The 27,792-nt window shown below is 47.4% G+C and overlaps 1 protein-coding gene across 1 annotated transcript; it reads right to left on the reverse strand.

Annotated features, from left to right (window-relative positions):
• Positions 1-806: 806 nt before the first annotated feature.
• LOC135504625 (matrix metalloproteinase-15-like) lies at positions 807-27,792 on the reverse strand. Its single transcript, XM_064923361.1, has 10 exons — positions 26,740-27,792; positions 20,634-20,782; positions 20,079-20,201; positions 19,678-19,985; positions 13,315-13,476; positions 12,606-12,919; positions 8,968-9,106; positions 7,065-7,215; positions 6,645-6,763; positions 807-6,348 (listed from the first exon to the last, which is right to left on the reverse strand). The coding sequence occupies exons 1-10, from the start codon at positions 26,863-26,865 to the stop codon at positions 5,864-5,866; spliced, it is 2,076 nt and encodes a 691-aa protein (XP_064779433.1). The 5' UTR covers positions 26,866-27,792; the 3' UTR covers positions 807-5,863.

Genomic DNA, 27,792 nt, shown 5'->3' on the forward strand with positions numbered 1-27,792 from the left:
TATTTGGATTTTCCCATGATGTCAAGCAAAGAGGCACTGAGTTTGAAGGTAGGCCTTGAAATACATCCACAGGTACACCTCCAACTGACTCAAATTATGTCAATTAGCCTATCAGAAGCTTCTAAAGCTATGACATCATTTTCTGGAATTTTCCAAGCTGTTTAAAGGCACAGTCAACTTAGTGTATGTCAACGTCTGACCCACTGGAATTGAAATACAGTGAATTATAACTGAAATAATCTGTCTGTAAACAGACAGTTGGAAAAATACTTGTTGGAAGAATTACTTGTGTCATGCACAAAGTAGATGTCCTAACCGCCTTGCCAAAACTATAGTTTGTTAACAAGAAATTTGTTGAGTGGTTAAAAAACAAGTTTTAATGACCTAAGTGTATGTAAACTTCCGACATCAACTATAGGTTACTACTGTATAGAAGGGCACCTGCTCTAACCAAACTACTGTACTTGCTTCCTCTCATCTCTGTAGTATTTGGGCTGTTGCTGCCAAATCTCCCTCCCAGTTTCCCATGGTCCATGGTTCTTGAGAAAGCGGAAGTGTGGCCCTGGCCATGGACTGTGATCTTAGATCAGGGAGAGTTTGAAGAAGGGGTGGGACCATTGTCAGGATACAGTTTGTTTGTTTACAGAAGTCCTCAATTGGGAATCATACATTATGGTGGACAAAATAAATCATGGTCCCACACAGCTTCTGTATTGGTGCAGTGCCAAGCATCAAACACAAAGTCACATCATGAGTAGGTCATTGGGATAGTTCAGAAAATGCAGGATCGCTTTCGACTCGTAGACTTCTTTGTTTTTAGAGCATTTTATTGTGTACATGTCCAGCATGGATAGTCAACACACTCAACAAGAGGTGAACACACAACACAAATGTATAAAATCTTCACTTTCTACAGCAAAATAAAATAAAAACACATACGGAATGTTATTAAAAGTACAAAAAGAATCATACGGAGTTCAAAGAAAAATTCTAAATTAATATTACAAATAATCATGATAATCATACAGACAAATGAACTTTGTATTTTCATCCCATCAATGTTAATAGGTGTGGTGAGGTTTGAAAATAAAAACGAACTCACTGAAGCATTGCCCGGGTAGTAACTTTCACACAACATTTCTGTAACGTTTTTAAAACATTTGCGAGATGTAACGCTGCGCTGCCATAGCCTGGTAGGCTTTTAGTTGCCTGGTTCTCCAAGGATCTGGGAGGAGCAGTCTACCGTATGTCAGTTGAGAGTTAATAGCATGTGGTTTCAGTTGATCAGGCTCAGCTGAGTGAGTAAGGTGAGATGCGCTCTGGGATAGGGATGCACACCCACCGAGTGTGTCTGGAGCTGAGGCATCAAGACTCAGTCAAAGCGCATCGATCATCTTCCCACCAACCTCTGGATCTGACAAACATCTAACAGAGGACTGAGAAATTGAAAGCAAGGATCAAACTGAACCCCTTTCTGTTGACATGTCTTCCATGTCATCTTTCTAACATATCTCTCTTTCTCCCTATAAAGATCCGTTTGGCATCCTGTGTGGTTGTTGTTTGCAATGAATAACAAAACAGTTTTGTCAAGCTAGTGGTTAACTGTGAGACATGATATGAAGCAACTGTACAGGATGCCTGTGAAATGCACTGGCCACAAACAACAACTAATGGAATATATAGAATGAACATAGGCTGCTGTGTTCCTCTCTATCTTGGATATAAAACATCAGACTGCCTTGGCTGCTCTGCTCCCTCCCTGACCAGGACAGAGCTGTGGGGTTGGGAGAGAGAGGGATTGTGGGAGGAAGGAAGGAAGGAAGGAAGGAAGAAAGGAAGCTTCCCGATCCTGGCCTAGGGCTCAGCCTGCCTTCCTTCTGGGCTGGAGCAATGACAGCATGGAGGACAATGCTGCACTTTGTGAGAGAGCCCATTGTTACAGTCCCCCTGGGGCCAAGGCTGGGCCGAGACGGGCTTCAGAGAGGACCAGACCAGCACAGAAGAGTAGAGTGGTGTTCAACAGAGAGAGAGCGAGAGGAAGAAGTTATTACTATAAGGCTATAAGGAGACTACAGAGTAATAGCACTCGAAAATATACATACTCACACAAAACACATACACACAGAGTGTTGATACCTCAATCATTCCCTGACATAATATTTCATAACTGTATTTTTCATTGCTGTATTTTGCATTGCATGAAAAAAAAAAGTTAAACAAAACTAAGCAGTCTTGGACTCAATCCCAGAGTGCTCTTTTAAAGGCTCTAGTTTACTTCAAGCAGGCATATCCTTTGTGAAATTTCCCACATTTCTGTTGCATCTGCTCGAGCTAGTTCATAGGCAGGCATCGTTGGGGACTACAGTGTCTTATTGGGGAGATGTCTCAGACACACTGGGAAACAGTTGTAAAATAAATCCACACTAAGAGATAGACATACTAGGAACATAAACAGCCACATAGGCCACTACGGCCTGGAACTCGCAGAGATAGTCTACTCCATACAGGCACAAAGATACTAGCTATCCCAGATAAAGAGAGAGCGAGTAAGACATGGACTGTGTCTCAGACAATGAGTGAGCATTTTTTGAGTGTGTCCAGATACCTTCTAGGCCTGCTGATGGTGAGTTCCCATTGATTTGGACAGGATGGGTGGGTGGATAGGGACGGGTGGGGGAGGCAGGGGGTTGAAGAGAGAGGGAAGGCTTTTACCTCTGATTAACTCCTCTCTCAACCTCGCAGCACAATGAGAGGGCAATGGGACGGAGTTGGTCTCCTAGCAACCCCATCGAGCGGGATCCATCACTGACACACGCAGGACGTCTCATGACTGTGATTCCTTTCCGCTGTCAAGAATATTTATAATAGCCCTTTTAACTGGCCATCCGCCATCTCAGTGGTATTATGGGAGCATCTCACGGCATCCTCTGTACACCCCACCCCCCTACCCCCGTCAATGCCTCAGACAGACATGCTCAACACTACTACTGTTTGACAGATGGTAAACAGCGAAACCTGTCAGGTATCTGAGTATAAAATGACTTCTCTCTACTTTACAGCAAGTCCTTTCTCAGTATCTTTAGAGGGCTGCTAGCAAATCTACTTGACGTATGTGTACTGTACATGGGCCTTAGTGGTCGAAGAGAAGAGCATAGGGAATATGCACAGAAATAAAGCGGTCACATACACTGCATGCTACTATTTCCCTTTGGTATCAGAATAGACTCCACAGCTCCTTCTCTGGAGCTAGTGATTGTGGGTCATACAGTATGACACAGTGCCAATAAGGGTCCCCAGTGAGCTCCTCTCCCTCACTCCTCCTACTGCCCTACTCAGCTGTAGGAAGGGACCTCTGGTCAACAATCACCAACATCTGGGTAACACAATCCAGGAACAGACCGTAAGCCTTCCCAAATACTTAACAGATAAGGTTTCTGTGTTTGAACTCCTTTAGTAGATCTCTAGCCTCTCACGCCCTCTCTTGTCCCCCTTCTCCCTCTCTGGTAAAGTCTGTTTCTCTGTTTGGACCTCTCAGAAAATGAAAAGAAGCCTGCTTTGGTACAGAGAAGGCTTAAGACTCGAGGTTGGGGTTGAACAATATTTTAAAACACCTGCTGTTTTTAAATGAGAGGATTAGCTGTATGTTCAGAGGACTAACTCTCTCGAACAAGCTCAGCGAGAGAGAGAGCGAGAGAGGCCCTCCAATCTATTTAAATCTAGGGGAGAGGGTATTACAGAGAGAGGGCTCATTGTGTGGTACATTACTTGAATTATATTTATTAATACATTTCAGTGGAGGCTGAAGTATCATTTGTTCCAAATATTTCTCAGATGAAAAGCATTAGTCAATCTCTTATGCACAGACGTTATTTCAAACTCTAGTTTTGATTTAATTTTGGTTGAGTTGTCAACTAACTTCAATTCAACATGAAATCAACAAAACATTTCAGCATGTCATTCCCAGCTAGCACATAATGTTCTGAGAATCATATGTTTCTTAGAGCTTGGTGAGAGCGTTGTTGTCCTATGGTTATTTTTGCATAAAATCTTCTCACAATGTTCTGGGAATGGTGCGGGGTACCCAGCTAGCACACAACGTTCTGAGAACCATGTTTCTTAGGTTGGAATTTCAGTACTGCATCATAACATTACCTATAGGTTTCCTCATAGTTCTATTTAAAGCCATGTTCTCAGAACGATCAGAGAACGAAACGAAACAAAGTTCTTCTGTGAGAATTTCGGTACTTCTGAAGGACTTTTTCTAACAGGTTTTCTCATGGTTCTATTTAAAGTCATGTTCTCAGAAACATTAAGAAAAGGTTCCATAAAAACCACAAGAAAACATTAGTTATGTTCAAAGAACGTTCTAAGAATGTTATTTAAAAACATATACACTCCGTTCTCAGCATCAATGGACTAATTCCATGGATAGAGAGCAGAAGATCATAAGTTCCTAATCATAAGAAGATGAATTAACATGTGTCCTATCTGCTTGGAGTTCAAAACAGTTAACCTAAGCCATCAGTGGTATTAAAACTATTATTCTCAGAAGTTTATTTAATTACCTTCAAATAACCTATAATTTCCATTCTCAGAACATGAACAAAACCTCACAGGAAAACTTTCAGGGAACCATAGTAAAATGTTCTCGCAACCTCCCAGCAACCTAAAAATGTTCACTTCCATTCTCAGAACGTTTAAAAAACGTATGGCTTCGTTCCCAATGTGCTAGCTGGATTGGATTTAGGTTAAAAGTTTGGTGGGAAAATTTGAAAATTAGATTCCCTTACGTTGATAACTTTTTGCAAATCCAATCAGTTTTCCACATTGATTCAACATCATCACATTGAAATGATGTGGAAACAACATTGATTCAACCAGATTTTGCCCAGTTGATATTCATTCAATACCCCGTCTCTCTCCTTCCTCAGTACCTCAACTGCTCCCCCAAGTCCCACACAAAGTCATTTCACAGTGAATTGCCTTTGTCTTACATTTTTTGGGAAAGAAGCGCCTTTCTTTTCCAACCCTTCCCTATCATAACAACTCAAACTCTCATTGCCACGGTTTAATAGGACCGAAACAAGGTTCGCAATGAAAGAGGCACCACGGGACCATGTTTGGTTGAATCACCCAAACGTTTGTGGAAGTTGTCTATAAAGTATGGACAATATTTCCAATATCATCCATGGTGCCCTTGAATTAAAAACAGATGAGAAAACCAAAAGTTCAGTTAGTGGCTGTTCAACATGGAAGGTGTAGTGATAAAAAGCATTGGGTGAGTTGCAGTTCAAAAAGTGACACTGTTTACACTGTTCTCTCTCCTGTTGATACCTGACCTGCAGTAGGAGTCCTGAGTGAGGGAGGAGATGGGAGGGAGGAGGAGTGGAAGGGGGGGGCTCTCTGCTTTTCACAGAATCAACCCTCCTTCACTCCCTTCATTCTGCACTGCCGTCTCTCTCTATCGCTCTGTTTTGTCTCTGTTTCCCTTTCAAAGGTTAATCCAAGAACCAGATGGACGTTTTCTCAGAGAAACCCCCTGTAACGGGGCGGAGAGAGAGAGAATAATGCAGACACTTCCTGGTTTAGAAGAAAAAAGACTCACACACAATATGAACCAAACAAAAACAAAAAACAATGTGCAAACTTTCTGATATAAATAGACTACAGACAACTCATTGGGGAGAGCACCATGGGAGGGGGACGAGTTAGGAGTATGTGTTTATGTTTGCTGTGTGTGTGAGTGTGTGTATGCATATGTGTGTACGTATTTGCACTTATGTCTCTACTATCATGTTTTGGATGAGAAGATGGAGGAACGAGGATAGGATTCAGGTGGGGGGGTTATTAAGTGGGTCAGAGGTCACACCCAGTCCTGCATGGAGCGTTTGCAGTGGACCAGCAGTTTGGGAGCTCCTTTCCTCTTCAGTGTGTTGATGATGGCGTAGATCAGTCCCAGGATGCACAGCACCAGGACCAGGGGTACTGTCACCATGATGATGTTCATAGTGCGTGTCTCGCTCTCGTCGATCTTCAGCACCACGTCCACCTCGTTGGTCTCCTCTTCTCTCTCGTCCTTATAGTCTACATCGTTGGTGCGGTCTTGATCCTTGTCCCGCTCCTTGTCCTTCTCCTTGTCTTTGTCCCGGCCTGCGTCAGGGTTGAAGGGCGGGCGATCCACGTCGGGGACCTTGCGGCCTGCGTCGGTGTCCCCGTCTCTGTCTGGGTCCAGGTCCACACTGCAGCCCATGAAGTCCCTCAGGATGGATTTAGGGTAGCCCGGCTCACTCTTCATCCGGTGGTTGTCAAACTTCCAGTATTTGGATCCCTTGTAGAAATATGTATAAGCTGTGAGGGGAAGACCGGGGCAAGATGTTAAGTACTAAATACACTGTTATGATAATCAAATACTTATCCACGGCATTGAGTGAGACAGTAAATAGAGTACAGTTCTGGGGAAAAGAAAGACAGACAAAAAAACGTTGTCTTTTTCTTCATCCTTTCAAGATGTCACTTTTGTCCCTACTCAGCTCATACTGCCTACACTAAGCCCCCCCTCTCTCTTATTGACCAGACCCACCCTTCTCCTTTGTTCAGAGTGTTCATTACTGGCATTTTCCTGGCCACCCTCTCGCCTCTCTCACCTCCATCATCGCTGAGGAAAGCCCCCTTGGGAGAGGACGGGACCGCAGAGCCCCACACACTGATTGGCTTGGGGTAGTCCTTGTCGACTGCACGGGACTGTTCATTAAAGCGCCAGTACCTAGAGACGAGAGGGAGAGAATAACAGTATGTCAAACCTCTATTCAGCGCTTATGTTAAATCAGGCATTCAAATAGAACTCAGAGTGTATGTGTCTTCTAAGCCAAAGCAGTCAGCACAAAAGAGATGACGCCACATCCTTACATGCCAAGAGATCATACAATCGTAATTGTGCAAAAACATATTCCAAAGCCAAAACAATAGAAGACCATTTACAGTAGTGAACACATGATGGAAACTCCCATCTGTCAAAGTGGAAAATGGCAACAATTAACAGATAACTGGGAGAGTCCCTTCCTTACCAGTCTCCTTTGAAGAAGTATGTGAAACCTGATGGTTCCCACCAGATGGCTGTCTCTATCTTGTCATAGGGGATGTCCCTGCCGTAGTCTGTCAGCTCCTGGGGGTAACCAGGCTCCAGGTTTGCCTCCCTGAACAGCCAGTACTTATTCCCTACAGGTGGAGGAGAGGAGGGGGAGGAGAGGAGAAGTACAGTGATGTGGTGGAACATACATCAAGGAGATGACAGAAAGGGGAGGACAGATATTGGGTGGGACATAATAATTCAGGAGGGAAGGAGAAAGGCATTCGTGGTTAACGGTCCTTTGTGGAGCAACGCATAGGGACTTTCCGTTTCCAACAACTACCACTCATCAAACTGGAGATCGCTATGGAAACTGTTAACCTGCCGTTACATTACAGTCTTGTTTATTCGCTGGCTAGCATGCGCCAATAACAGACATTATAGAGAGTGAAATTGCGTTTATGCACAGCTTTGGTTAGATATAATGCATTTGAAGTGGTTTGAGTGGAAATGTTGAGGACATGGCGAGTGTTTTTTTATTGTTTTACAGTATGTTAGACACAGAGGCACCATCTGCATGCCCTGCTTTCTGTTCTCCTGGCCCAGCTTTTCATTGAAAACAAAAACCTTTGCAGTCAGCATCTGGAAACAAACGGCTGATGCAACTCTCTCACTCACATCTGCCAGATGTGGCAGGCCAACTTTTTTGTCCCTTAGTTTCTTTCCTATGGCTGTCATCCAAATTTCAGAAGGCCTTGCCAATGACATCACTTGCCCTGGAGACTTTCTTTAGGGCGAGCCAGCTGTCTTAAAGAACTACAGCCTCAAATGTATCCCCAAAAAGTGGTTTCACTACCTCCCATCTGTCTTTCACTGTTTCTGGTTACAAAACCCATGGAACAAAGAGATGCCAGCGGGATCTATAATAACCTCTACTGACAAATCATATTGTGTTGGTTCTCCTAAGGATATCATTATGTGTGGTTTATCAATCGGGGAGGAGGTGGGGTGAGGGGGTGGGGGTGGGAGAATCAATAGAAAGCTGCAATGAGTTCTGGGAGAAAGCCTTATAGCAGCGAAAGCTCTTTTTATGTCAATATAATGAGGGAAAATGATCCAAAATGTAAGTGAAAAACCTAAATGTTAGTGGACATGGGACGGTTTCTATGGCAACGGTGCAGGGAGGAAAGAGGTAGTTGTGACCGAATGAGGAGGTCTGGGGAGGATTACAGCTCGAGCCAATGAGCATTCACTGCCACCATGGAGATCTCCTGTCTAGCCCAATCAGATTGCATTTTAGCACAAAACTCTAGGGATCTCCAGTCCTCCCATTTTAACTTAACGATGTCATTATCTTTTCCATTTCGACAGAAACATCATCTCTTCTATCAAAGACCGTTTGTCCATAATATACTATCCGGGGTTACAATACATTTGGGGCTCCAAGCTGAAGTGAATGTGGAGATCAAGGAACACTTATTGTCTGCAAAAATAAGTGTTAATGTGGAATTAGCTATGTTTACTCACTACTCAACTGTAATTAAATTGTAATGTGGAAAATACTAACAGCTTTAGGTTTCGGCTCCAAGGCACACTGGCGTGAAAAGAAAATACACGCACTACACACACAGAGGACTGAAACAATGTTTGTGAATCTATTTTAGTATCAGCAACATTGCTTCATTACAGTGTAACCAAAGCGTTCAGTTGTTTTGTGATTGCTGCTACTTCAACACATAAACAAACACAGTTTCGGTCCTCTGAGTTGAACTATTTCTCTTCTGTTTAACCCTCATTTCAAAAACAACAATGACTGACTGCGTGTGCATGTGTGCGTGCGCTAGCCTATAGTCTTACGTGTGCGTGCACGTGAGGTACGACGATGAGAAGAGAACAAAAACCTTTAAAGAAGACAAATTTCCCATCGTGTCTCTCGTAGGCTGCATCGATGTCCCCAGGCAGTCCCCTCCAGAAGTGACCAATGGGCATTGGGTAGTTGTCCAGCACCCTGTTCCTCCGCACCCTCCAGAACCAGCGACCCTGTCAGAAAAAGAGCGGGGAGAGCCGTTAGATGGCACATCCACTGGAGCTCTAATGCTCAGCATGACCTCTAACCTGTGACCCTGCCTGTGATATGGCTCTCTGGAGCTCCAGACCTAGCTGGGAGCTGCTGCCTGCATGCCAGATATGGACACAGCACTGAGTATCAGCAGTTTAGTACCATCATGCAATCCATAAATTGTAGAGCCGTATGGGAGAGGAACAGAGTGCCAAACATGATGGGCCACGTGCCTGGTAGTTCCTGAACATCCTCTCTCTATCAGAGCCTGTACAGCACATTGCCTGGAGGAGGAAGTCTTCACAGTTACGTTCAACAGTTTGGATCAATCAATAGGAGAAATACTTCAATAATGTACGCATACACTACATAAACATCCCCGCACACACGCACTCACTCTCACTCTGTCTCACTCAGTGTGTCCTCAGTAAGTCCCTAGTCACATGGTGCGGTGGGCGTCCGAGCTTGACCATCACATTCCCTCCATCTCTTTGGCTCAGGCCCAGACCTTGAGATGACTTCAGACATGTCTAATATCTAAACCAGACCCAGGAACGCAGCCAAGGGCCTCTAAAATGAAACCGTCTGTTCTAACACCCAGCCCCCACCCCTCCCTCCTCCTCTACATCCACTAACCCCCCTACCCTTCTCCACGCCACACACTCCCCCCTTTTTATTTCACCACCACGGCACACTCTGCGGTGTCTAAAAGAGAGGGTAGGGTCCCGTCTATAGAAAGAGAGGGCACATTCAAGTTCCATTTAATAGGTGAGGGAAACAGCTTCTAGCCCGTACTCTCTCTGTCACCCGACTTCAACACAGGCTCTGTTCCAGCAGCGTTTGGGGTTCAAGAGAAGCCTGCTGCTGGGTGGTCAGGATCCCAAGCGCATCCGAATGCCTGCACTACATGACAAGCCTGCCAGAACGGACAATGAAATAACTAATGCTTGAAGGCTATTAATATCCACGACCACAGCGCTGAGCAGATCGCATGTCCAATTACTGTGGGAACTGGTTTGGGCTTGCTGCATGTTGTATGAGGAGCGTTTTACGAGTAGGACTTATATAAAGTAGTTAAACTGGTCGAACTGCTCTGTTTGTTTTAAGTCAGCACAAAACATGTCTGAAACGGTTCAAGAGGGAAATCGCCCTCTCAGTGTAGGCCTAGGAGCGCTTTCCAAAAATGACCTCACAGATCTGCACGCTCATTCATTAGTGGTAAGTTAATAGCATTGGCTGTCAGCATTAATGGTAAAAGCTAAGAGTTGCATCTTCGTGGCAGCAGCTCTTGTCTTTGTCCTTGAAGCGGAGAGCGCAGCCTGTTAGTGAACAGAACATAATTTAAAGCAGACCTGCCCTGCATCCAATCTACTCCAATCTTCTGTGAACATGGAGAGGCAGGAAGAGAAGAGGATAACAGAAGTGTAATTACGATTCTGAAAAAAGCCCACCCCCACTAGTCAAATGTACTGACTGTGGAGCCTCACTGGCGGATAAGAGAAAAGAGAACTGACCAGATATTATTTACTATGAACACTGCTCAATGTCAGAGACAGTCTGGGCTTGATGGTACCTTTCCTAAAATAGGCTGAGGGCATTAGCAGGAGATGGCTTTGTGACGTTACAGTCGATCGTAATCTAATGCATGTGTACTTCAAATAAAGCCCCATGACAAAAGAGCACAGCAGTCAAAGATGACTCTTTTCGTCACACCCCTTCAACTCTATGCTGCCTGTAGCGTACACCCCCTCCTCCCTCTCCCACAGAGACAGTTGGTGAGAGACAGGTAACTGAAGTCAGGGCAAATGGCAGTTTGTGGGAAAAAGAGACATCCAACTCCAAGTTCAGTAGAATGAGAGTGCTTGACTTGGACTGAAATAGGTGCCGGCACTCATTTTGGGTATTGTTTATATTTACATGTAGGTGCAGGAGCTCCACAGTACTTTTGAGCTAATATTCTATAAGTAGTGCAGGAGCTCCACAGTACTTTTGAGCTAATATTCTATAAGTAGTGCAGGAGCTCCACAGTACTTTTGAGCTAATATTCTATAATTAGTGCAGGAGCTCCACAGTACTTTTGAGCTAATATTCTATAATTAGTGCAGGAACTCCACAGTACTTTTGAGCTAATATTCTATAATTAGTGCAGGAGCTCCACAGTACTTTTGAGCTAATATTCTATAAGTAGTGCAGGAGCTCCACAGTACTTTTGAGCTAATATTCTATAATTAGTGCAGGAGCTCCACAGTACTTTTGAGCTAATATTCTATAATTAGTGCAGGAACTCCACAGTACTTTTGAGCTAATATTCTATAAGTAGTGCAGGAGCTCCACAGTACTTTTGAGCTAATATTCTATAATTAGTGCAGGAGCTCCACAGTACTTTTGAGCTAATATTCTATAAGTAGTGCAGGAGCTCAAGCAGTAGAACATTTTAGGTGCCGGTACTCAGCTCCGGCGAGCTCCTGCCCAAGTCAAGCACCGGCTCTTTTCTTACGAAAGAGAAGTGTTGACCACCTCAACTGAAGCATAAACAGTGAAATTCTCTCCAGCTGTTGGCAAATGGCCTAACAAATGGTTCAAACGAGAGCCATCTCCACAGCCCTGGACTGGTTGGTCCTGCAGTTGTTCAGGCACATCTGAGACCTAGAGAGGGCTGCTCCTCTCCTCTTTACGGGGCTCCATGTCATAAAATAGAACGTCTCTGGGGTTTTACAGCCTGCTTAGGGCCCAATTGAACCCAGGCCTGGATCCACCTTCCCATAAGGCTCTCCAGATGCTCCTAACCTGGGGATAGCAGCTTTTACTGCACTAGTGAGAGACACAGACAGACAGCATCATGGTTATCACGCTCACTGGCTGCAATACGAGCAGCCTTTGATCAAATTACCTACTAGATCAAATCTAATCACATTTTATTGGTCACATATTTAGCAGATGCTATTGCGGCTGCAGCGAAATTCTTGTGTGCCTAGCTCCAACAGTGCAGTAATATCCAACAATACACAATAATACACACAAATCTAAAAAGTTAAAGAATGGAATTAAGAAATATAGAAATATTAGGACGAGCGATGTCGGAGTCTGGAGTATAAATATATATATACTGTATATATATGTGACGGGGTGTATAGATCATATGGATATATATGGATATATATGGATAGAATATGTAGTATATCTGAAGAATAGTATATGCACAACTATAGTTAAATAGGATAGGCCTTGACTAGAATACATTATATACATATGAAGTGGATTAAACAGTATGCAATCATTATTAAAGTGACCCGTATTCCAAGACTTCAGTATGTACATAGGGCAGCATCCTCTAAGGTGCATGGCAGAGTAACCGGGTGGTAGCCAGCTAGTGACAGTAGGTAGGTCATGCAGCCATCCAAGAGCATCAGTCCCTAGCAGCAGCACTGAGACTGAATCAACTCATCTCATGTGTGTGTGGGGGCAGTCTGAGGTCCTCACCTTGAACACAAACATCTCTCCCCTGAGCATGGTGACCGCGTCGAAGTTTCCTTCACAGATGTTTGGGCCGTAGTGATCCGGGCGGTCAGTCGTGTGGGGATTGTCTGGCTTCCGGGGTGGGGCGTTGGGGGGAGAGTTAGGGGGAGATCTGGGCGGAGTGTTGGGAGGAGAGTTGGGTGGTGACTTGGGGGGAGAGTTGGGTGGAGAGTTGGGGGGTGACTTGGGGGGAGAGTTGGGGGGTTTGGGGTCTGGCTGGGCTGGCCGGCGAGGAGTGACAGTGGGAAGAGCCTGGGTGGGTGTACCCTCTGGCTGACCTGCAGAAAATAAAGTGATAAACGCATTAAAGAAAAGCAGTTAGAGGTTACTCTCCACTCAAAAATACTAAAAGGAAATCAAGGGCTCAGAGATTTGTCCTCCAACTGATCTCATAATTGGTAGCTGTGTCCTGGTTTTGCCCAAGCTAGATAAGTGGATATGTGAGTCAGTAGGCTGATTTTCCAGAAGGAATGTAGTGGAAACACAGACCTCCGACTACTCCAACTCAAATCAGGGTTCTAATCACAGGGGTGCCCTGGGCTGGACCCCCCCCCCACTCTTATACAGTTATACTGCAGTGCCCAAACAGACTAAAACACTGAAAACCAAAGCTCTTCCAGTCAACATTTTCAGGGCCATACACCAGCAGTTTTGTTATGGAGGGCCAACTCACCATATATCTGTTGTATTCCTCTGAGGTCATCCTCGGGCAGTTGAAAGTCGTCCGTTTCCATCCACTGGTAGAAAGGAGCCATGATGGCCATTGGGTTGTTGGAGTGTTCCAGGCCCAGGGCATGGCCCAGCTCATGTACAGCAACAAGGAACAGATCATTACCTGAGAGAGAAGAGAGAGTGATATAGAATATAGAAAGAGACAGAGCGAGAAGAGAGAGAGAGAGAGAGAGAGAGCGAGAGAGAGAGAGAGCGAGAGAGAGAGAGAGAGAGAGAGAGAGAGAGAGAGAGAGAGAGAGAGAGAGTCATTAGTAGTCATTATCATACTCAAGGCACTTAAGAAGTATACACCTCGTCACGACTAAACCTAAAATAGACAGTGAGTGAATAAAGTGAGAAGTCCCCTTGTGTAACACCACTGACATTTGAGCTGTGACCACAATCAGGAAGTGTTAACGGAGTTAGACGGTTTCCTCAAGGGGGGATTGGCAGACAATGAGTGGAACAGGCCATTCAGGCAGCATCTCACACAATGCGTCTTTATTCATCCTCTAACTAACCGTGTGTTGGTTCAGGAGCCAGAACACTTCATTAATTAATGCTACAAAAGGCACTGGAAACATGACAAGCTAGTAGTGTAGACTTATGTAACTGAATGAAAGACAGACAAGTACTGTACATGGATTCCAAAAGAATGCGTCTAAAATAGAAAGCTCAGGGCTGGGGTTGGGTTGGGGCTTGAGCTTAGGTTGGAGCTGGACCTGGGTGTGGGTTGGGGCTTGAGCTTAGGTTGGAGCTGGACCTGGGGTTGGAGCTGGGGGTGGGTTGGGGCTTGAGCTTAGGTTGGAGCTGGACCTGGGGTTGGGTTGGGGTTGGGGTTGGGTTGGAGCTGGACCTGGGGTTGGGGCTTGAGCTTAGGTTGGAGCTGGACCTGGGGTTGGAGCTGGGGATGGGTTGGGGCTTGAGCTTAGGTTGGAGCTGGACCTGGGGTTGGAGCTGGGGGTGGGTTGGAGCTGGACCTATGGTTGGACCTGGGGTTGGGGCTTGAGCTTAGGTTGGAGCTGGACCTGGGGTTGGAGCTGGACCTGGGGTTGGGTTGGAGCTGGACCTGGGTTGGGTTGGAGCTGGACCTGGGGTTGGGTTGGAGCTGGACCTGGGGTTGGAGCTGGACCTGGGGTTGGACCTGGGGTTGGGTTGGAGCTGGACCTGGGGTTGGGGCTTGAGCTTAGGTTGGAGCTGGACCTGGGTTGGACCTGGGGTTGGGTTGGAGCTGGACCTGGGGTTGGACCTGGGGTTGGGTTGGAGCTGGACCTGGGGTTGGGGCTTGAGCTTAGGTTGGAGCTGGACCTGGGTTGGACCTGGGGTTGGGTTGGAGCTGGACCTGGGGTTGGGGTTGGGTTGGAGCTGGACCTGGGGTTGGGTTGGAGCTGGACCTGGGGTTGGGGCTTGAGCTTAGGTTGGAGCTGGACCTGGGTTGGGTTGGAGCTGGACCTGGGGTTGGGTTGGAGCTGGACCTGGGGTTGGAGCTGGACCTGGGGTTGGACCTGGGGTTGGGTTGGAGCTGGACCTGGGGTTGGGGCTTGAGCTTAGGTTGGAGCTGGACCTGGGTTGGACCTGGGGTTGGGTTGGAGCTGGACCTGGGGTTGGACCTGGGGTTGGGTTGGAGCTGGACCTGGGGTTGGGGCTTGAGCTTAGGTTGGAGCTGGACCTGGGTTGGACCTGGGGTTGGGTTGGATCTGGGGTTGGGTTGGAGCTGGACCTGGGGTTGGACCTGGGGTTGGGTTGGAGCTGGACCTGGGGTTGGACCTGGGGTTGGAGCTGGACCTGGGGTTGGACCTGGGGTTGGGTTGGAGCTGGACCTGGGGTTGGGGCTTGAGCTTAGGTTGGAGCTGTACCTGGGGTTGGGGCTTGAGCTTAGGTTGGAGCTGGACCTGGGTTGGGTTGGAGCTGGACCTGGGGTGGGTTGGAGCTGGACCTGGGGTTGGAGCTGGGGTTGGGTTGGAGCTGGACCTGGGGTTGGGGCTTGAGCTTAGGTTGGAGCTGGACCTGGGGTTGGGTTGGAGCTGGACCTGGGGTTGGACCTGGGGTTGGGTTGGAGCTGGACCTGGGGTTGGGGCTTGAGCTTAGGTTGGAGCTGGACCTGGGTTGGACCTGGGGTTGGGTTGGATCTGGGGTTGGGTTGGAGCTGGACCTGGGGTTGGACCTGGGGTTGGGTTGGAGCTGGACCTGGGGTTGGACCTGGGGTTGGGTTGGAGCTGGACCTGGGGTTGGACCTGGGGTTGGGTTGGAGCTGGACCTGGGGTTGGGGCTTGAGCTTAGGTTGGAGCTGTACCTGGGGTTGGGGCTTGAGCTTAGGTTGGAGCTGGACCTGGGTTGGGTTGGAGCTGGACCTGGGGTTGGGTTGGAGCTGGACCTGGGGTTGGAGCTGGGGTTGGGTTGGAGCTGGACCTGGGGTTGGGGCTTGAGCTTAGGTTGGAGCTGGACCTGGGGTTGGGTTGGAGCTGGACCTGGGGTTGGGGCTTGAGCTTAGGTTGGAGCTGGACCTGGGTTGGACCTGGGGTTGGGTTGGACCTGGGGTTGGGTTGGAGCTGGACCTGGGGTTGGACCTGGGGTTGGGTTGGAGCTGGACCTGGGGTTGGGGCTTGAGCTTAGGTTGGAGCTGGACCTGGGGTTGGACCTGGGGTTGGGTTGGAGCTGGACCTGGGGTTGGGGCTTGAGCTTAGGTTGGAGCTGGACCTGGGTTGGACCTGGGGTTGGGTTGGACCTGGGGTTGGGTTGGAGCTGGACCTGGGGTTGGACCTGGGGTTGGGTTGGAGCTGGACCTGGGGTTGGGTTGGAGCTGGACCTGGGGTTGGACCTGGGGTTGGGTTGGAGCTGGACCTGGGGTTGGGGCTTGAGCTTAGGTTGGAGCTGGACCTGGGGTTGGACCTGGGGTTGGGTTGGAGCTGGACCTGGGGTTGGGGCTTGAGCTTAGGTTGGAGCTGGACCTGGGTTGGACCTGGGGTTGGGTTGGACCTGGGGTTGGGTTGGAGCTGGACCTGGGTTGGGGCTTGAGCTTAGGTTGGAGCTGGACCTGGGGTTGGGGCTTGAGCTTAGGTTGGAGCTGGACCTGGGGTTGGGGCTTGAGCTTAGGTTGGAGCTGGACCTGGGGTTGGGGCTTGAGCTTAGGTTGGAGCTGGACCTGGGGTTGGGGCTTGAGCTTAGGTTGGAGCTGTACCTGGGGTTGGGGCTTGAGCTTAGGTTGGAGCTGGAACTGGGGTTGGGGCTTGAGCTTAGGTTGGAGCTGGCGCTAGTGTTGGAGCTGGGGGAGGGTTGGAGCTGGGGGTGGGTTGGAGCTGGGCCTGGGGTTGGGGCTTGAACCTAGGTTGGAGCTGGTGCTAGGGTTGGAGCTGGGGGAGGGTTGGAGCTGGGATGGGTTGGAGCTGGGGGTGGGTTGAAGCTGGGCCTGGGGTTGGGGCTTGAACTTAGGTTGGAGCTGGTGCTAGGGTTGGAGCTGGGGATGGGGTTGGAGCTAGGGGTGGGTTGGAGCTGGGTTGGAGCTGGACCTGGGGTTGGAGCTGGGGGAGGGTTGGAGCTGGACCTGGGGTTGGAGCTGGGGATGGGTTGGAGCTGGACCTGGGGTTGGAGCTGGACCTGGGGTTGGAGCTGGACCTGGACCAGTTTCAACTGTTCTGCCTTATTATTATTCGACCATGCTGGTCATTTATGAACATTTGAACATCTTGGCCATGTTCTGTTATAATCTCCACCCGGCACAGCCAGAAGAGGACTGGCCACCCCACATAGCCTGGTTCCTCTCTAGGTTTCTTCCTAGGTTTTGGCCTTTCTAGGGAGTTTTTCCTAGCCACCGTGCTTCTACACCTGCATTGCTTGCTGTTTGGGGTTTTAGGCTGGGTTTCTGTACAGCACTTTGAGATATCAGCTGATGTACGAAGGGCTATATAAATACATTTGATTTGATTTGATTTGACCTGGAGTTGGAGCTGGGGGTGGGTTGGAGCTAGACCTGGGGATTGGGTTGGAGGTGGGGCTGGAGCTGGGGGTGGGTTGGAGCTGGACCTGGGGTTGGAGCTGGGGATTGAGTTGGAGCTGGACCTGGGGTTAGTGCTGGGGATTGGGTTGGAGGTGGGGCTGGGGCTGGGGTTGGAGGTGGGGCTGGGATTGGAGGTGGGGCTGGGATTGGAGGTGGAGCTAGACCTGGGGTTGGACCTGGGGATTGGGTTGGAGGTGGGGCTCGAGCTGGGGGTTGGTTGGAGGTGTGGCTGGGGTTGGAGGTGAGGCGGGGGTTGGAGCTGGGACTTGGATTGAAGCTGGAACGTGGGTTGTAGATGGGGCTGGGGTTGGAGGTGGGGCTGGGATTGAAGGTGGGGCTGGGGTTGCAGGTGGGGCTGGGATTGGAGGTGGGGCTGGGATTGGAGGTGGGGCTGGGGTTGGAGGTGGGGCTGGGGTTTTGGAGGGGAAGTCAAGGGGTTTTCCCATTTTTATCCTGGTTATTGGTCCCAAGTGCTGGCCAAGTGAGGAACGCAGTTACCTCATTCTAACTGAGACTACATGATGGTGGGGCAGTAGTCCACATGTTCAGACTGTGTGGCTCAGTCGGTAGAGCAGTAAGATCCTCCCATATAAAAGTAGTGGCCCCAGCCGACTTGTAAGTCGCTTTGGACAAAAGCGTCTGCTAAATGGGATATATTATTATTATTATTATTCAGACAGTAAGATCCTCCCATTGGGGTGATGAAGTCAATGGACAAAAATGTGCTTGTTGAGGGTTTTTAATGGTGCTCTCTGTAGATAAAGTGGCTGATCTAACGTCTAATGTCTTCTGATAAGCATCAAGACACGCACTCCTCCTACCCCAATCAAAGCCTGTCGTTGTACCAGACAGACTGACAGTGACGCATTGTCACTGCAACAGAGATATAGTGACCGCCACTTCAACCGCCCTCCACAAAGAACATCCTGTGGACACTCACACAAAAATTGCCTTGAATTGACCTACTGTAACCTATAGGTTCCCCTTTGAAGTTGGTTCTAAGTTTTAGCATAGTACTTTCCCAGCGAATGACACATTATTCCTTTCCAATTTTAATTGACCTTTGACCTGATCTGTGGACCATCTTGTCTGAAATGAAGGCTGAGGGTGGTTGGTGAGGTGACTGTAGGGATCGCTCTATTATACTGACAGACAGCATCGTGTGGTACTACATTATGTCATAGCTTCTGTCATCTGAGGAAGTTGAGATGTTCAGCATTCCTCCTTTTGTCAGCTTCATGCTCTCACCCCCCCCCCTCCAACTTTTCCTCCAACCACAATCTGTGACTTAGTGGGGAATCAGCACATTCATGTGACTCTAAATATATACGACAGGATACAGAGAAAGAAAGGGAGAGAGAGAGAGAGAGAGAGAGAGAGAGAGAGAGAGCGAGGGAGAGGAAGAAAGAAGGCTCTGTAAGGTAACCCTGACAACCACGTGGCTCACAGAAGAGCAAACTTATCTCTCTTCCTCCTCACTAAAGTGAACACAGCAGCACCCTGTCTATGAGCCTAATGAATAGACTTGCAGCTTTGTTAGCTATCAGTGTGTAATAACCACAACACTTGTCAAGTGTGTTTAATCTTTGCCAACAATGTCCTTAATGTGCCACGAACACTTAGTTGACCTTTACTTTTAGAATTGTCGTGGTTTAAAAGGCCGTTAAAAGTAATGTGTCAGAGAGTTTAAAAGAACCAGGCTACATGAGGATGCAATGGTGTTAAAGACAGGGTCAACTTAAAAACCGGTCTCCCACTGTGGAATTACCTCAACGCCCTCGCTGTGGCAGTTAGACTTCACTGTGATCTGTTGAGTAACACCTCCTACTCTCCTGACCTCACCAAGCATTACCAATCATCTGCCATCTGCCTCTACTCTGACTGGCTCAGGAAATGACAACGTTCACCTCCACAAGGCAGGAAAAAACCCTCCGTCACTCACCAAGATCCCTCTGGGCAAAACACCAGTTTGGTTAATGATTGAAAGTATAAAAAAGGTTGGATTTGGAAAAAAATAATACCACCATTCCTTAAAACACGGCTTTGGAAGCCGGTGGGAGCTGTAAGAGCAGTATGATGTCATCCATCTAACTTTGAAGTTTAATGGAGGTAACGGCGGAGTAAAACTGCAAAAAATGTCAACAAATGAGTGATGATGTGGTTTGTCATGGCAACTATGGTTGAACAAGTGGAAGGTAGGAAAAGACCAGCTGAAGTAGGTGAGGAGAGAGGAAAGCAGGGACGCTGAGTTTAATTCAGAAGAATGTACAAGATGTAATGGTTCTGGTGTAGAGCTCAAGAGACTGGTGTCCATCCACATCCATCACCTACCTTGCAAGTTCCCATTGCCGATGGTCCACGGCTCATCAGAGTCAAAGTGAGTATCACCGCCCATACCAGGACCAGGGAAGTAGGCGTGGGCCAGGAACCCGCCCTCGCCATCGAAGGGTGAGCTGTCTCCGTGGAAACCAGAGGCAAAGAAGATCATGATGTCAGGCTCCTTCCTGCGACCATATTTGATCTCCTGGTAGGGGATCTCATCGAAGGTCAGCGGGGTCACCTTCTGCCACACCTTGAAGGCCCTACGGATGGCCTCATATGAGTTGTACTCCCCGATCTTTGGTGTGTAGTTCTGTATACTGCAAGGGAAGAGGAGGAATCCAAATGAAAACTCATTTGGAATTTGGTTATAGATTAAGATTGACCAAGATGAAGTAAATCCTGCTATTTACCTGTAGGTGAGGTGGCTCTTGTTCCATTTGTGGCCAGTGAGTGCATAACGTTTCCGCCGAACGTTGGTCTTGATCTGACCCCCAAACTTGTCTGGGACTCCACAGCGCGGCCTCCGCATGGCTCTAGGGGAGGACGTCAGGGTTACACTCCCCACTCCTCTATACAGTGTCACACTGAGGTTTTATGAGATACACTGCCCGTGATACCAGCCCAGGTGCTGTACCATTGAAAAGTTCATGCGTTTTATGTGCAGTAACTGATCTGTGGGTTCAAGATAGGCCGCCCCTAAAGATAGGAAGACATTGCTCCCTGTTGGGGTTTTGCTATTTACACCCCAGACCAGACCACCTCACACTCCTATTAACTTATCACTCCAAAGCTCAAATCCTTCCGTCTCCCTCATACTGCACAGATCCATTACAAACTAGGAAATGAATCCATTGACATGATTGGACCCCATAGGCATCAGAGAGAGAGGGTTCTGGTTCGGGAGCATTAGGATGGCAGCAATGGGAGAAACGACAGAGCACAACAGGGAAGGAAGTGTGACATACGTCACCGTGCCATGGTCCATCGCGCCGGTGACCTGCAGGCCGTAGAAACGCTGCATGTCGCTGACGGCATTGGAAAGGGTGTGAGCTGACTGCATGGTGGACATCTGTCTGCTGGCCTGAGGTAGGTAGCCATACATCCGCAGCCATGACTGAGAGAGAGAGGGGGGAGAGAGAGAGAAACTTAACACTATACAGAGTGTACACTGCTAAGGACTCGTTCGTTTACACATGCAGCCCAATTCTAATCAGATGTTTTTCAGAGCTGATCTGATTCGTCAAAAGGACAATTAGTGGGGAAAAAAGATCCGAATTGGGCTGCCTGTCTAAACGCAGCTTAATAGGCATAGAGAACAGCGTAACTGCCGTGTGGGGGAGGAAGACATGAAGGGAGAAACCTGATACAATCACAGACTTCAGATTGACCGTTCCACCTGTTAAAGGGATATATAATACCACCACAGGCTGTGCCAGAGCGTCACGGCAGATATATCCACAGATGGAGACACTCGACAGGGTGGGCGAGGAACTCTATCAGCTAAACCATCGTGAAAGAGAGCGATCGGGAACTAACCAGGCGCACCAAAACGACCACCCCTCAAAACCCTCAGCGGATGGGATATGCCCGAGAGGCTAAAGGATAAGGAGAGGCAGGGTTGGCTTTTCTCTGAAGCCCACGCTACTGTATAGGAGGCTACTGATCTTTAATTATGTAATTAGTGCTAATTACATAAGAAGGCCCCCCACACATATACTGTAATAAGCACAATTAACCCTATACTGTGGTTGCTGAATCATCGCCCTGCCTGCTGTAACCAATGTGGAGGCAATAACAGGGCTAGTGATTGAGAGCAGGGTTAACACAGCGGGTTAACTTTATGCATCTGAGTTTGATTAAAAACAGCTGTGGTAGGACACCATTTCGTTGACAGCAGTTTGTGTCTGAGAGATGATAAATCCCAGTGCATGAACCAGTGAGGAAAAAGAGACACGGGCAACACGTGCCATACATTTCCTGATCTTCAAAAGAGCCGTTGAGATGTTTTATCTCTCTGCCGTGACTCATTCTGCACCACTTCCATCTGTTAGTAAAAAATCAGAAGCCACATGGAGGGAGATGTGTGAACGGCCACACTTTTGTTGATGTCACTCCTCTGATATTTGTACGCCTGCCTTGTGAGACTGCGTGTGTGACGCGGCCACGTGATTTACACAAGAATAGTAACAATCTCTGACCCTGTCACACAAGCAACCATGGACATCTTGAGAAACCCTGAAAGACACACCTCCTCCCAGAGCAGTACATTTGTGAATTACCCGGAGGGGGGTGATTAGAAGTGGACCTATCCCAACCATACAGGCACTGGACTGAGCAGAGAGGAGGGGGACTTCACTTCTAGCTAAGAACCAGGCCTGAGTAGCTGGGGCTCCCTCTGGTTTCTGGCTGGCATGACCTCCCCCTTCCAACCCCCCTGCTTATAGAAGACACTGGCCTTTGTGGTCCACTCCCTCTGCTGTGGACCAGGACTGAATAGCCGGCCCTGTTTCTGGGCACAGGCTGAATGTAAACCCCTCTTTCTCCAGGGCACCAACTGGAGCCCCCAGATCCCATGCTGCTGTTGCTGCTTCTGGAAACACGGCTGACGAAGAGCCTTGAGGAGAGACACTCTCTCCAGCCTCCTACTTTCTTCCCCTTCATTCTCTCTCTCATATCAACTTCCTCTCTCTTTCCTGTCACATTCTCAACCCCCTACTGGCTGGCTCTTTTTTGCTTCCCTCATTCTATATTTTTCTCTCTCTCTTTCATACAAATTCAGGCAGATACTTTCCCTATATTTTCATTGGATATGGGTGGAAGCGGAGAATGGCTGGTTTATAGTTGGTTAAGGTGGGATCCACCTTATCTACCAGATAAGCCCTTATCTGTGGGACACAGACATTCCCACAATCTGAGTCCGGGGTTCTGGAGGTTGTAGGAGGTGAAGGGGTGTGTTCATACAAGACGGAAAATATATTATCCCAGCTTGTAAAATACACAACAACCAGGTTTCTATTCTCTCTGGCATAGTTTTGGACAGTATTTATTGAAGGGCGTTGGAACCAGAGAAATAGGCTACACCACATTATAGATATATGAAAGAACCCTTTTAAAAAGTAAAATGCTTTGTACCCTACCCTTTAAGAATCATCTGTAATGAATACAAAGCATGGCTATGGTTCCAGGGGGGAGTGAAGTGCTGGACTTCCTTCAGTCCAATCAGCCACCCTGTCAGCAGCTCCTTCAGCTCCAAAAGGCGCCCTGAATCCAGCAATTCACAAGGAATTGTAAAACGAGCCTCACTCGGTGTGTGGTGTGTGTGTGTGTGTGTGTGTCTGTGTCCCACACAATGTCAGCCAAGACACTAACAAATGGAGAATGCTTTTATTCCCTGGACTTGGTAGCCTGCCATCTTCTGGTCCTAACCTCCAGCAGAGAGAGAGTAAAAACGAAGGGGAGAGAGACAAGGGGAGGAAATAAAAAACACACACCGGCACTGTCCTCCTCTGTAAGGGAGTGTCTTGTGAGAGAGAGCGAAACAGAGATGGAAACAGACAGAGAGAGACAGAGAAAGTAGAGAGAGAGAGAGAGAGAGAGAGCAAGAGAGAGAGAGATGGAAACAGAGAGAGAGAGAAAGAAAGAGCGAGAGACAGAGATCCAGAGAGAGAAAAAACTGAGAGATCCGGAGGGAAGACAGTCACCATTAGAGGTTAATGGCATTTCCCGTTCTCATCGCTACTCATTACCACTCGCTATGGCGATGAAAGCTTGCTTTTACCCATGGCGACGGGCAACCTCAAGGGAACACAAAGGAACTGGTTGGAATACAGAGAGTAGGCATGCTTCAGATTCCATGGATAAGCAGAAATAGAGTGAGGCTGGCTCTGCCAACGTTAAGGGTTAAACTGGGGATAAAGATAGGGTTTCAGGAAGCAATATAGTCGGCCTCCTGTGTTCTGCAGATTTAATAAACCCTAGCCCCTCTCCACCTCTTCTCTATGCCGGTCTCTCTTTCTCCCTCTCGCTCCCTCTTTTCACTCTGAAACAGTCCTCTCCAGACAAGAGCTCTCATTGTTGCTCCTCAGCTGCCTGGGAGTCCTGCAGGCCTAAATGTCTCTCCTCTGTTTGTGTCCCATTTGGAAAACAGCTGTCACACTTACCCATCACATGCAGTACAGCTGAGCAAGCCGCCTAGTTCACGCTTTCTTTCTCTCCCTCTCTCTATCATTTATTGCTCTCAAACAATCCCACTCCATGTCTGTTCATCAGACAGTGTAGGAGTCCAGCCTCTTCTGATAGGTCAAGCTGTAGGCTCAGGGAGGGAGCTGATGACCATAGCGTCAGTGAGAAAGTTCAGTAAAAATGCAAAAGGAGGGAATCCATTCAAGCTCATATGCATATTATTCCTGCATGCCGATGAATCCCTTTATATTGAATTGAATGGAGAGAGAATATCAGCTGTAGGCTAAGTGTAACAGTTTAGCGAAGACACACACAATGCTTGAAATTCTCAGGTGAACACCAACCCACACCTTGAGGACAGACGTTGGCAGATAGACATCGACTAACAGGCTGTCTGTTCTCGTCCGTCTCCACCCCGCCCCAGATTTCTTTCTTCTTCAAACAATCCCTCAGACATCAGGTCTCCCTGACTACAATTAAAGACCCCATTACCACCTAAACATTGCAATGCTAATACTCAGCCAGGATGTGGCTCGTTGGGACAAGAAAGGCCCCCAGGTCTTTATGTTTGGTAAACAATGTCTGCCAGGTCAGCAGTAACAACCTGTGTATGAGCCACATTCCTCATTGTAATCCTTCAGTCGAGTTAGTCACCAATCTGCCTCACTCAGAGTGCACTCAACCGAAACTCAGGTAAGAATGCAGTGGCACGCATTGGCCCGACCCATATTGACCAATGACAATATTGGATTTTCCTCAGCACAGTGTTTCAATCTAAGAGTCTGTATTACATTCATTAGTGAATGATTTATTATGTGACAAGAATGGTCTATACATCTTTATGGGTTTGTCTTACATTTACATTGTCTCTCCTAAATATTCCATATTATAGTATTATAATGCTATTATTACATTATAATATTGGTAATATACCTTGTTATAACAGCGCATCTCCGTTTCTCACACCAGCTGTATGTTCTACTGAGAGCCAGGCCAACAATGAGAGGCTGTGGACCACTGTGGCCTCACCACACACACCCTAACACCCCAGAGACTTACCCAGTCCCACACTGCACCACCACAACACGGCCACACTGGTCTGGTGGCAGCCACATCATTTCATGTGAGAACACCATCGGCACGGTTACTAGGGCTCTGAGAGTCTAGTGTCACATAAAATCACATTCATTTTTTTTTTAAATATGTATTTGGCAGTGGTAAGTCCATTGTGAAAGTTGGGGCAATAAAAAGTAGACCTCATCTGGCCTGTCTGAAAAAAATGAAAAAAACGGAGTTTCCCATCCATGATGATGCAGGAGAACAACTCCTGATCTCTCACAGCCCCTGGAACCTTCCAGCTAGCACAAAGGTGCTACGGTATAACTGTCAAATCTGCCACAGGCCCCACAGGTGTGTTGGCAAAGGATCCAGGCAGATTGTGGTAGTTCAGACTGCCTCACGTGGCTACGTTTTACTACTATGACTTCAAAGTGGCTAAACATGTTTTATTAGTCAACAACCGACCTCAACTGCAGTGGCCCGCGAGAGAGGAAGAAACAACGTGTGCATAACTGACCCCTTCATTAAGCCTTGACCTGACGGGAGAGGCTAAGCACTAAAGTCAACACAGCATGGTTAAGTGGGTGCAGCTGGGACAAAGTCCACAAAAACACAGACCTATACAATAACAAAGGAGAAAGGGTATTACAAACATTCAACACTGTTCCGCTGGATTGAAACTGGCCCTCCACATTCAGCTGGTGTGTTGTAAAGGAAAACTAGAGGGGTTTATTCTTCTCTACACATTTGTTGGTACATTTGATTCCCCCTGGCACACATGTTAATTGCTAAGCTCTCCGCCCCAAACATTAGCCTACATCTCAGCTCACTCTCACCTATCTGGAGCAGGTTGGGAATCAGCACTACCTGTTGCTGAAGACAGAAAGAGTGACGGTCTGGAAATGAACCGTGAAAGCATTTGCCTATTCCCCCCCCCAACATTTAATCATTCAGTTGATTCCTACTTTATGTCCAAAGAAGGGGGCAACTAGTGAGATGAGCATGGCTCAGTCAGTGATGCAGATATCTTTTCAGATACTGTTGTAGTATATCAAGAAAGCAAAACATCCCTACCTGTAGGAAGGTAAAGTGCTGGACCAATAATATGGATATGTGCTTACAGAATGTGGTTATAACAGTGGGATTACTTAACCTGACCCAGAGATCCTCTAAGAACAGCAGCTTTCCACATATGGTGCTGACTGCAAGAGTGTGTCAGTGTGTCAGTGAATGAGTAAGATTTGTGTAGTTTGGCTAGCAGCATGGCCTTTTTGGGGAGAGGTTCCAACCCAGGAGGACCCTGTTGGCGGTGCACAAGGGATTGTCCTGTTAATATTGGAACAGCTAGTCATGAGCAGGATATGCAGCTTGGTGTGCTGGATTGAGTTCCTCAGACAGAATGAGCTGGGTCATTAAGTTCAAAATGTGTGTGCAAAAGTGCCCAATTTGCAATCACGAATGTCTCAGGAATAAGTAACATTTATAATAGTGATTTGACTTTTTTGTTTCAAGACTGGAACAAACTTGACCAAACATATATTTAGGTTTTCTTGCAGAAAATAACACATAATTGTTATTTTGGACCAATTGTTATTTTGAGCGCAAGGTTGTCAAGGTTATTCGCGGCCATCTCTGTTGAAAGATGGGCAGTCAAATAGCAATGTCAGCAAAAGTTAACTGGGATTTGGTGAGAGCTTTAAAAAAAATGTGTATGTGTTTTGCGGCATATTATGATACATTAAAACTAGTTTTTGTATAAACACTACAGCATTGTTGTAACACAGGGAACTTTCTGAACATTAACAGTTTCGGGGAAGATGATCCAATTACCTCTGCATTAAAAGCTTCTTCCTCTCCTCCGTGTGTCCCGAGACAGGTGACCCAAAGCACGAGGAGAGAGGGAACTAAAGTCCGTCTCCATAGTAGCCGAATCCAGTTTTCCCATGAAGATGCCATAGCCTACTCTTGGCTTGCATAAACCCCGGACAAGGAAATTGATACCTTGTCCAAGTGTCCACTGTGCCACTGGGTACAAAAACGCGCTTCAAGTTGTTAAGAATAGTTTATGTTGGTCACCTTCCAAGGAGTCCCTCTGAAATACTCTAAATTTTAAGAGGAACAAATATTACATCCGCTATGGCGAGGACACCAATACGGACAGTGACATTCATCAACTCCAGACAGTATCGCTTCCAGAAAACAAGGTTCACTCGAGTTGCCAGAGGTGTTGCAGCTGTTCGAAAGGTTGTCCTTTTTGATTGCTACACTACAAGTCTTCTCAACAGTTCTGTTTGAACAGACCACAATCCCAGGAGGGGGATCAGAGAAGTATTGCACTGTTGCCAGGATTTCTAAAAAGCTTGGGGAGCCTATTATTGCTTGCGGGCGTGTCCCAATTTTACTCACAATTCCATATCAGGACGTGCGGATAGAAACTAATTTCCTAACAACTAGCTTTATGGTAAGTGACATGTTGGTGTCACTGCACAGAAGCCAGCTCACAAAGTCATTTACTGAACTGCTGTGTATAACACGCTTAATGTTGACAGAATAAACGAATTCATCTTGCAAATGTGCAGATGAGCCCAGAGCAACGGAAGACGGTTGAAGGTTAAATATCGGGTCCAAGTTTGTTGACCATTATTTACGGAACCTGACAAAGAAGTTGAAGTCGGCTGCAGCTGTCCAACACTCGTGCAAATCTAGCGCTGAATTGCGGCGAGTCTTGTGACGATTTAATTTGATGGTTCTCTGCCCGTTAAAATCCAGAATTTTCCTCCAGTTTTCCTGGACTCAGTCCACCGCCAGGGTGGGTTTAACTGCGATTTATAGAGCGGGGCAACTCAATGCTGGACTGGCTGCTTCACCAGTGGCTTTGTACCT

Source organism: Oncorhynchus masou, chromosome 2, assembly GCF_036934945.1.
Source record: "Oncorhynchus masou masou isolate Uvic2021 chromosome 2, UVic_Omas_1.1, whole genome shotgun sequence".
Taxonomy (NCBI): domain Eukaryota; kingdom Metazoa; phylum Chordata; class Actinopteri; order Salmoniformes; family Salmonidae; genus Oncorhynchus; species Oncorhynchus masou.

Bases quoted from the DNA above. Each gene is read 5' to 3' on its own strand.
- LOC135504625 (XM_064923361.1), bottom strand. From the start codon at position 26,865: ATGGCATCTTCATGGGAAAACTGGATTCGGCTACTATGGAGACGGACT. The intron at 20,783-26,739 runs GTAATTGGATCA...TCTCTCTCTCAG, and splicing joins AAGAAGCTTTTAATGCAGAG to TCATGGCTGCGGATGTATGG. The intron at 12,920-13,314 runs GTGAGTTGGCCC...TATTTTCTGCAG, and splicing joins AGGAATACAACAGATATATG to GTCAGCCAGAGGGTACACCC.